The following is an 11,297-nucleotide window of genomic DNA, read 5'->3' as shown; positions in this document are numbered from 1 at the left end:
TTAATATAATCATTCATTCGCAGTATTGCTGTAAAATTTTGATTTAGTATGCCATCTTGAAGAACCTGTATGTAATAAAATGGCCCTCATCTCAAACCACAACTTTCCTCCTTGTATTGTATTCCACATTATACTCCATTCCACACCCTAGGCATTATTTTGCACTGACTTTACTATTACGGTGGCTGCCACAATGCAAAGGTCATGTGTAACATTTGGCCACCCACAGCATAGTTACTCTCTGCAGACAAGTGCTCTAGACAAAGACGCATTCTGGTTTGCCAGCTTCTTTGAGCTGAGATATCCTAATCAGTAGATGATTAGGTTAGGTGGCATCCTATACATGTTCTCTCTTGTGCTTCTCCAGATGTGCGGATGGATATATGGGGCAACGATGCGAGTTCAAGGACCTCGACGGAACCTATTTGCGTGAGTATTAACCCTCCTTCTTGTCAGTTTTTAATTGTATGCAAAGAATGTTTTTGAGCCTTAACACTCTGTGATCTACACCACAAAAATATAATCACTAATGTTTATCAACAGTTAATTATTGTCCTTTTTCTTTTCATAATATTTGTGTGTTAGCTTGCTTAGGTTACATTTTGTTCTCATTGCTGCTGCTGCTGTTGCAGCAGTAAATATGCATATAACACTTTTGTACATAGTATCTACAGCAGTAGGCTAGTCCTGTACCAGTATCCATTAAATGTGGTGTAACATTTGTTGCTTCAGACTGTGCATGTAAGCTAGCGTCCAGAAAGGGCCTGCTTCAAAGGGTCACCACAATGTATGATTGATAATTTACATCTTGATAAGCACTGTTTCTTGCCTCACCTAGAAGGCAGTTAGAAAGCCCATGTGACAAGTTGAGCCTAACATCTTCACCAATCCTATGCAGCCACAAGGCAGCGAGTGCTGATCGAGACGGCAAGCATCGCAGGTGGCGTCACGGTGGCAGTCATACTTGTCTTTATAGTCTGCGTCACGGTGTACTTGTACTATCGGTAAGTGAGCAGTCCTCCTCTTGCTTTATTTTCTAAAACTGTAAAAGTGGGAGCATGGCTTCAAAAATGATACCTTTGAAGAAATCTAAGAAAACATGAGAGACATAGACAGAATAGCACAACGCCAGCTATTCTGTCTTGACATGCAGCATTTCACGATAAGAGAATCACTATCATGCCAAAGCATTGTTCACATGTTGGTTATGGTGCACTGTGTGCATAGTTATCTGTGCGTATAATTGGCAACCATGTTTATGAGACTAAAGTACTATTGAGCTTTGCATTCTTTTCTGCAGTTGGCCGTAGTGTCAGCCTGTGATACAAACACTCATTTGATTTTTGCCTTTAGCAGCATTTGTCAAAATATTTTAGTAAAACAACCGTCATGTGTATGCTACTGTGTTTTGGAGTCAGGGGTGTGTGCTGCAATTCTTGCCGTAGAGCTGTTGCTGTGCCTTCAGCTTGAGTTGTCAAGCATGGAACTTGTTTTCTCTTTTGTGGTTTGAAGTGCATCTGTGATGTGTAAAATATGAGGGGGAAAGTACACCATAGATAGTCTCCTGGCTGCACTTAGTAGCATCTATTGTCAGTCATGGTAGATTCACTGTATAGCATACCCGTAGATGTTGTGCAAGACTGTATACTGTGTGTGTCTCTCTCGGTATCATTGCCATACCTCCCTCCTCCATCTTTCTACCCTGTCTCTGCCATTTCCCAAAACCCCTTTACCAGCATGGAGTAGCAGGCTAGAGGCACGGGATTCAGGTTAAGCTCTCCAGCCAAACATAAAGACAAGCAAGCCATTGTAGAGAGGAATTATTTGTAGAAGTATTTGAGGAAGTGTTTGTAGGAGAGCAACTTCAATGTCTCATTAAGTTGCTCTCTACATACCCTTTTTCAAATACTTCTACAAATAATTCCTCTCTACAAAGGCTTGTCTTTGTTTGTTTTATTACCTCAGCTTGCGTATATATCCGTATTACATTTAGGTTGTGGCCTCTGTAAGTGTTAATAGACTTAAAAGGGCCCTGAAACACTTTTTGAACATAGTAAGAAGTTACCAATCTGCAGAAGAGTATTATTGCACTGCATGCAGCAAGGAATTTACAATCTCGTGTCAAAAAAGGTGAAAAAGTGCTTGTTCTCACCTCCGCAATGTCACCATGCAGCATCATCACAAGCAGCGTTACCCACAAACAGCTATTGGCTGATTTCGTGATATGAGAACATTCTCAGTAATACAATTATTGCTAATTTTGAGGTAAATAATTTAAAGATATGTATGTCGGTGATCTCAAAAAGACAGAAAAATTATTTCATCTTTGCACTGCTGGTCTACACACGACAATTTCGCGTAACTGCGTCTGCTGCAAGTGGCCTCCAAGATAGCAGCGGCGTGCTATGTAGCGTGGTCTACCACGACTGCCGACATTGGTGTTGCGAAAAGTCTTCTCGCTGCAGAGTTGCACTCTTGTTGGTGGGACTTTGCCCCCTTGGCTTTTCCCCTGTGCAGCTTCCAGCGTGCGAGTGGAGATGAAAGGAGTGAAAGCCAGGGCAATAACTATGTCAAAATTCAATTACACTTGAAGGATTAAAAAATATTTTGCAGCAAAAAATTCGTAAGGCGATGTTCTTTAATAGTGAAGCTATTCTATGATTAGCTAGAAAGTAAAGTGTTTCTGGGCCCCTTTAAGTGTATTACTTTGGCAGCAGGCTGTGCCATACTCCCAGTTGTTAATGGTGTTTTCGTGGCACTTCTTTCAGTGCAGACCTTGAATCCACTGCAGCTCTGTTACCTTGTGCTTCCGTTATGATTCTTTGAAGCTGATCTCTGTGTTCTGTTTGCTTTTTTTGCAGGCGTAGGAAAGACAAGACATACTTTGACGTTCCAGATGAGCCGAAGCTCTTCTTCTGCGACAGGAAGAAGACAACCGCTCCACAGCCACAGCTCGTCCTTAGACAGAGTGTAAGTTCTTAGTACTTATAGTTGCATCTTTGGTTTACAGCGGGCACATTAAACCACCTCAGGTCACATTGGTAGAACACATTTTGTGCTTGCGCATTAACATTCTCAATAGCAATGAATTTTATTTAACTGCTTTACAGCGCCCATAGTGCATCTTATGCAAATGAGCACTGTACAAAAGTGAATTTGAAAAGCTTTTTTCGGTCTGGTCTGTGCAAAAAGTGTGCTGCCTCCAGAAAGCCTGCAAAGGGCCTCCTGTCAATTTTGGTGGCGTATTGGCAATGTGGCACGTGAACAGCGCTAAGCTACACACACACTCTCAGCAGCGTTTTTAACTTGTGCAATCAGTGAGATCACATGGCTGCAGCTGCAGGCCAACCAAGTCATGCTGCTGGCCAAAGTACGCATGCACGTTCAGAATGTTCCATTTAAAGTTGCTCTTGCTGAGCTCATTAGAATTTCGTCATTTCCACTTTGGCTAATTTGATCCCTGCTAAAGATCCTGGCCAGCACCCATAGATCTCTATGGCCCAGAACTTCTTATTTTGATCCTGAAATGGGCCCTCACCAGATAATTCAAAATTGAATTGCTGGCACAGACAATCCTGACCTCTATGATGACCTCAGTGGTGACCCAAGTGGCTGTAGAATCAGTCTTGGCAGCACTAGGGGACAGTGAATACGTCGAACACATGTTATCTCCCCCTGCCAATCCGAAAACACCTATTTTCGGCTGTCCTAGAAGACTTTCAAGCGATACTAATAGCTCACAATGAAGAATTACAATATTTGCCTGATCCAAATGCACAAATTTGGTTCTAAGAAAATTTGCCTGAAAATTGCCTGCGCCAGTACAGTAGGATACAAAACAACAGCCTTCCATCAGAGCCAGCTTTGCCAGCCTAAGCAACGTAAGCACCATTGCGATCACAAGATGGCGACAGAACAAGTTGTCGTAGCATTCAAAACATGTTTTTGGCATTCCATGGAATTGCATGCATTGCAGGACAAACTAGCGAAGTGATTAGCCTAGATGTGGGCCACCATCCCATTTGTGAGTGTTGCACGTTCGATAATTTGTTAATTTGGAATATTAAACGCGCAATGAGCTGTATGAAAGCCAAGTGGTCCATAGACGCAGTAAAGTGCCTATGAGAGTGATGGCAATAGACATGTGTAAATAAACCTCCATTCTGTGTAGGTAAAGTTATCCGGTTTCATCTTTTTCTGATTGCAAGAACTGGAGGCATGTTAAATTTTTCTTCTTTATAAAAGTAGGTGCATGTTAACTTTCTTTGTTTAGGAGCGCTAATGTCACTTCTAAATTATATTTCTACTTTGAACCCACAAAAACTGGGTGCACGTTAGAATCGGGTAAATAGTACCAAATAATGCAGCAGTGTGTTTTTGCGTTTTTTTCAGTCTCTTGACTAATTTGACATGCAGGATAATTTGATCGATTTGGCCGGTCCTATCAAGGTCGAATTAACGGAAGTCAACTACAACATTGTTGCTTAAAGAATGCATATATTGAACTGTGAGTGAGCAAGTATTTGCTTCACTGTAATGGATATTGTCTCAGATATTGCATTTTCAGTTTCATTGTAGCAGTAGGATACTCTTCGAAATAGGGCATGGTCTGCAAAATTGAACAAAAGAAGTCAAAGCTTTGTTCAGTTTCATCACTTTATCATTTTTATCAGTGCCTTTTATAAAGCTTTTGTTCTTTACTTTCTTCCTATGAAGTAAAAGTTTTTTCACTCTGTCACCCCCATATTCTTCTGCCACACTTCTGCTATTGAAAAAAACTTTACTATGGCATACTAACAGGCCCAAATAGCCTCGATGGTGAATACCATTAAGTGTTTTTCTCTAGTCCTTGTGAAACTAATACGCCTAACTCTGTAACAACTAAGGCAAGCTATTCATGGTGGCAACTTGTTTAACTTTGTTGTTGATGTTGTTCATTATTCATCTCTCAAAAACAATTTTTGTTTGCTTCATTGCCCAAAATGTGACAGCCAACACATTGATAAATTGTGATTATATATGGACAGCTCACATGTTCCTCATCATGCAGCACACTCTTCTTACTTTTTGTACACTTGCCAACCTTCACTTGCGATGAGTATCGCCTCCGTTTTACAGGCTCTACAACTCTGCTAGAGAGTCAGCTTAGCAATTTTGAAAGGGGTCTGTTTGCAAAAAATTTGACTGCTGTTTAGCTTTTGTGCAGTAGCATGTGTGCAAGAAGCCTGTGCGAGTTCTCGGTGGGGTAGTGAAATTGAAATCATTGCTGAATTGCCATCTAATGTACCCTTGCAGGACCTCGAGCAAGGCAGGGGAACACACATGTGCGAAGATGGCCAGCGTTCCAGCAGCTAGGAGTGCAGTGGCATCCACTCTTCTAGTTGCAGGCTACTGCTGCCAGTGTCTGTAGTGCAGCGCTCACCGCATTCTGCCAGTCGTCCATCCTGTTCCACAGAGGGTGTGATGACATATGCTGGACCTTCTCCTGCCTAACGCCTGCCCTCACCCCTTCCTCATCTTCGAGACAAGGACATTGTTGCTCTGCTATGTTTATTTAAGCTTCAAAAGACGTCTGGACTGTGCTAGCTGCCCCAGCAGCGGAAAAAGGGAAAGCGTGGTGTGTTGTTTGGCAGGGCTTTGTGTGTTTGTGTGTGTGGAACTGCAGGAACTTCCCTCGTGCTTTTTTTTTTTTTTTTTTGCGCACACGCCTGTTTTAATTAATCCCCATTGTTGTGACTGTCACTGCAGTGCATTCAGCAGCCTCCTTGCCTTCCGCCTTCTCGCCCGCTACCCCACCTGCCTGGCTGCTTGCTACATCCCGATGACTGATATTGTTGTCGTAAAGTGCTTGTTGTAGGTTTCCAAAGACACTGCTGTTCATTCTCGTTCCATCATGTATACATGGCATTTTGACAACATTCCCGGGGCTGCCACTGCTGTGGAGGAAAGCCAACTTCACTGGATTTGACCGGGCGTGACATACTTTGTTTTGCATCTTTTCATTCTTTTTTCTGCTTTCCTTTCACCCCTTCTCCATTCACTTGTTTTCTCTCATGGGTTGTTAACTTAAACACCTTGTTTGCCATTCTCCCCCTGATGGACACAAGAATGCCATCGGTCCCCATACCCCACCCCTTGTTTCTTCACCTTGTTTTGTTCTTTTGCTAAAACTTTGTTGTGTTCTTTGTTTGTCACTTCCTCATGCTGCATGGGTTTGGAAGCCTTGAAGACAGCATCACTGTGATGCCTGTCTTTTCCAGGACACTTGCTTCTGCCGCCATTATGTTGATGATAGTGTGGCATCGTAGATTCCACTTGGCAACTTTTTGGTGGCTGTTGTGTTGATTGTGTGTGCATGTGTGTGTGTAGATAGTGTACATAATGTGCAACTCTCTTACTGGAAAAAGAAAAGGCAAAAAAAAAGTGCTATGTTTCCTCGTTGGCTCGTCGTCTGTTGTCTGCCCCCCCCCCTCCCCCCCCCTTTTTTTTTCTACTCTTGTCACCACATTGAGCCAGCTTTGTTGAGGATGGAGAGCTCTGGTTCAGACAATATTGAAGAATGGCTGTGTGTACTGGTGAATTTGTATTTTATCTCAAATTATAAGCAGGTATAATTTACTTGGCTTCAGTGGATCTAGTAGGTCCTGCACACCTAACACTGCCCAGTGCACTGAGTCAGAGCACTGCTTATATTTGGGTTTTAGATAGCCAAAAATATGTCGCGACGCAGTGCATGTGCACTAAAACGCACAATATTTTTTCAATTTGTAACACCGAGTACTTAAAATCTTTTTTTTATATTTTATTTCTGCTTTTTGGGTGCTCTTCTTAATCCAGTGAGCTGTAGATGACATTTTGGGACACTGTGTGGGCCCTAGAGTCCGTCCTTCATGTATCGTGGTGGCCAAGGGAAAAAAAAAATTGTCACTGAATGTTCCAGTCACCACAAAAGGAAATGCAGCTTACGTGGTCCTCATTGAATTTTACCCAGGTTTTGGAAGTAAGTTTTGGGTAATAAAATATGTACATTTTAAGACTATTAATTCACTAGACAGTGGGGCCCTTTTTTAATGAGCTTGTCCAACATGAATTGCTATTCTGACATGGTGAGCAGCTTATGTGGTCCTCATTCAATTTTACCAGGTATTGGAAGTAAGTTTTGGGTAATATGTAGATTTTAAGACCATTAATTCACTAGACAATGGGCCCATTTTTTTAATGAACTTGTCCAACATGAATTGCTATTCTGACATGGTGAAATTTCCTCTAAGTTAGCAGTTCATGGTACAATTTAGAACAAGAGCTGATATGGCATGCATTCTTGAACAGGCATTTATCTTTATTATTTACCAGCAACAAGATGTACATTTGCATCATTCTCAGCCTTGGTTGATGATGCTAAACTGGGACATAATGAAGGGGTTTCTCTTAGAAGGTAATTCTGGTGCTCAGAAACTCGGCTGAAAATGGTGACCAGAGCCTCTTCAGTGTTTTACAGGCTTGTTTTCTGTTAAGGTGTGAGAATTGTACAGCCTTATGAGTATGACCAATTGCTATATTATTATTATGGTTATAACTATTTGTGCATTGCAAGGGCAGATGCACTATTAAGAGCGAATCTCTTGCTGCCTGTTCTTCCAGTTCCTATTATCGTTAGGCCCTTATTTTTTCTATTGTATTCGAGTGGTTCACCACAGCTTGTTGACGAGCCTACGAGGCAAACGTAAAAGTGCTTTCTTCTTTTTTCTTTTCCCCCTCTTCCTTTGTTAACATGTAGAGAACATTTTTCAAACCAGACTTGACCCAGTGATGCATTTTGGGACGTTTGTTTCTAATGCTAGTGCTTGAACTTTGGCAATGCTGCATTTACCAGGGGCTTTGAATCTCGGGTGCTTGCTCGGTCTCTACTTTGTGCAACCCAGGCACATGGGAGCTGTTGTGTTAGTTTCATTTGTTTACTTTTCTTTGCATATGGTTGTTGCCTGCTGAGAAGCCGTTGTGCATTTGGAGGTTGAATTTTCTTGCAGAATGAAATCTCAAGGATGTTAGGGGGGAAGGGGGGGGGGGGGGTCAATCACACGATGCTGTAGCGTTTGTTGCATCAAGTTCTTGTGACTTATTTCACGAGGCACTGCACATTGGCATACTTTAAGTAGAGAATTTTGTAGCTGTGCATATTACATAGAAATTAGGTTTCCTGACCTCATCAGACATGGCATTAAGCATGAAGTCTGTAGTGTCGTTGCACGCAAGGAAGTTAAGGAATTGTTTTACAACAGTGGCAGTGTCCAGTGCCTTGTGCGACACATTTCACTGCTGCATTTTCTGTGTTATGTAGCAGACTCTGTTGTTGGACTGTTTTCATAAAGCTTGCACGAGCATGTTGTGCACGAAATGCTTTTGGGGACACAACAGGATGGAATTGTTTCAGGAATAGTTAGGTTTAATGTTCTTGCGGTGCCCTATTATGCTGCACTTATATAGAGTACAGCACTGGTTTTCAAGATGTGTTATTACAATAGGAAAATTATTTCGAACTGCTTGTAATCATTCAAGTATAGTAATCCACTGCATTGCGTAGCTGTAGTATATCGCAGAGCAGGTATTGATGTTTGCGTTCATAAACTATATGTTAAAATTGCTTAATGCTTGGTAGGAGCTTGACAGCTTGTGTAGGTTAAAGCCCAAGCCTGCTGTTTTTGTGCCCAATGGCAGTGAACAAGTTCACTTTAAACGAAAGATTCAATGTTTTATCACTGTTGATCACCTTGCATAATATAATTAGTCCTATCTAGTTCTTGGTCTACAGAGCTCTGATAGAAACAAAATAAGAAACTGAAAAGCACACCACCATCTGCCTCCCTATTGAGAGCCCAGATTGGCAGGCATACAAGTACACATCTCTATCTAGTCCTCTCTATTTATCAGTGGTCTGCTTTGAAAACGCTTTGTATGTTTATATTAGGTTACTGGATGGTTGGTGCGGTTCTTGCCTCTCTGTCGATGCTGCCCCACCTGTATGATCTTTCAAATGTTCACGTTTGATAGTGGCATGTTGAGTAGCAACATTCGTACCAAGCAATGTTGCTTCATAGTGCAGCTGCACCAACTGTTAGCTGACTTCAGCTGTGACGGCTGAGAATGTGTCTTGTAATTGGTAAGGTGAAAGTCTATTTGAGTTGAGTTTTTATGTCAGGAAACACTTGGTAGCAATATTGCAATTGTTTGAAAATGCTTCAACCCCTCCCCCTTCCTTGCAGTTTTTTTCTATTGTTGCCATGATTGCACGAACACTGCTTTCCTGGACAAAGCTGCAAAGTTGTCACATTACCTCGGTATTTGCTGCTGAGAAGTAAGCCTGTAAGACTGATTGCTATTTTGGCTCCTTCTAGCTGATGTGGATGGATTGGCAGATTACACCGACCTGTCTTTATATTTGATCTCTTCAACACATGCGCCATAGTTTGCCTCTATTGATTTGCTCCCAAAGCATAAGCAATTGATGTGCCGGAATTCTATCCTGGTGGGGAAAAAAATCAAGCTTGATAAGTTCCCATATTGTTTTTGCAGATGCATTGTTACTTGTTCCCCTATGGGGTTTCCCTCTTTTTCTTTTGTTCTGCATGCAGTATAATGCAAGCCGGGTACAGTCTTATTTGTTGATGTTTATATGCATCAGGGCAACCTTACTTTGTTGCTTCAGCTTCATGCTTTGCTCTATGCCATGAGCAACTTTCCTGGATACTTGCAGATGAGACAAGTAAGAGATAGCCATTCAAATATGTGTGACATGCCTGAGGGATTGGTTTTTCCATAAAGGGACTGCTGTTGAAACTGCACATCACCAGATATTGGCATTTCTTAGTATACATTCATCCTCAGATTTCTTTCTGGCATTTGCCACTTTCTGCATTTGGCACAGCTTTAGCTTACTGCTCTACAAATTTTCTTTTTTCATTCGCTATACATTGGCAAAATCTACAATGCCAACAAGAATACTTTGACATTCCTTCAAGCCAATACTGGTCTGTAAAAGACTTCAGTGTAACCAGTTGTGCAGTCCTCAGGAGCGCACGCTGTGGTGCTTGAGCCACGCACTCTCTCTTAGTGTCTCGTCCAGGTCTCCCTCTCTGCTGCTTTCTCTGTAATTTGCCTCATACTGAGGGTTTTTAGACCAAAGCTGATATCGCGTCGTCTAGGTGCATCGCGTCTTATTTATGAGGAAAGAGAATACAAAACAAAAGTACTTGTGGAAGAGAAATGTAGATTTGTTGCGTCGGGTGCCTCGTGGTTCGAGGTCACAAAGAAAAATAAAAAGTCACTTGTAACAAATATGCTGGGTCATGTTGCTTCCTTGTTTCATGTCTGACTTTCTGTCTTTGTATATCTAGCCTTGTCACACAGAAAAGATTCACATGTATGAACTTGTTCTTTTTCGGTACCCACACTAAAATTTTGCAAGAATGTCTTTTTGCAACATACTTCAAAGGGCTGCTGCAAAGTCATCTAGGCTGGTCAGTGCCTCCTTCTTTCCTTTCTCCATGGTAGTGTAGAAAAGGCTGCGTGACTCAACCAATGTATGCAGAGCACAAGGTTGAGAGTTTGATTCCCAGCAATGGCGCCTGCATTCCAATGGGGGCGGAATGCAGAAACACTCGATGTATACTCGAATTTAGGTGCATGTTTGAGGAGCCCCAGGTTAATCTGGAACTCCCACTACAGTGTACTTTATGGACCAACTACGACTTTGTGGTGTTAACATGAATTACTATTACGGATCCAAGATGGCCACTTACCTGCGGCAGCGCACACCTCCATCACAAATACACTGACTGAGTTTACACGAGCGCGATGAAAGCACACTGCAGCCACCTGTCGCATTGGCCATGTTGATGTGCTGCATGTGTGTGTGTGTGTGTTTAGGCCCCCTAAGGCTCCTGTGGGTTCACTCGTTCAACTTATGGGACACTACAAAAGACCACTGCATAAAAAATTATAACCAGCGCAGTACAAGCAGCACATTGCTAAAGCTCCTTTCGACAATATGTATATTAGTTCTGAATATTTGGATTATCCTTTCTCCTCTAGACTAAAGGAAGGAACTAGACCACTGAAGAAAGAAAAAACATTGGGTTTTCCAGCCGAGTTTAGCTTCCTGCATGTGTTTACTGCACAGGCAGTGATTAGATGAGATTGTTTGTTGCTGTGTAACATGTTAGGTACAAAAATGGTGCAGCATATTTTTCCCACAGAATTGTGGACCAAGTGTCCAACTTTCATTCATGCAGTTTAAGCAA

The 11,297-nt window shown here is 42.0% G+C and overlaps 1 protein-coding gene across 1 annotated transcript; it reads left to right on the top strand.

Annotated features, from left to right (window-relative positions):
* The first annotated feature begins 350 nt into the window (after positions 1–350).
* LOC119435753 (protein spitz) lies at positions 351–10,332 on the top strand. Its single transcript, XM_037702475.2, has 4 exons — positions 351–429; positions 899–1,004; positions 2,862–2,970; positions 5,296–10,332. The coding sequence occupies exons 1-4, from the start codon at positions 384–386 to the stop codon at positions 5,353–5,355; spliced, it is 321 nt and encodes a 106-aa protein (XP_037558403.1). The 5' UTR covers positions 351–383; the 3' UTR covers positions 5,356–10,332.
* The last annotated feature ends 965 nt before the right edge of the window (positions 10,333–11,297 follow it).

This window comes from Dermacentor silvarum, unplaced genomic scaffold (assembly GCF_013339745.2).
Source record: "Dermacentor silvarum isolate Dsil-2018 unplaced genomic scaffold, BIME_Dsil_1.4 Seq89, whole genome shotgun sequence".
Taxonomy (NCBI): Eukaryota; Metazoa; Arthropoda; class Arachnida; order Ixodida; family Ixodidae; genus Dermacentor; species Dermacentor silvarum.
This window is presented reverse-complemented; position numbering and strand designations above follow the sequence as displayed.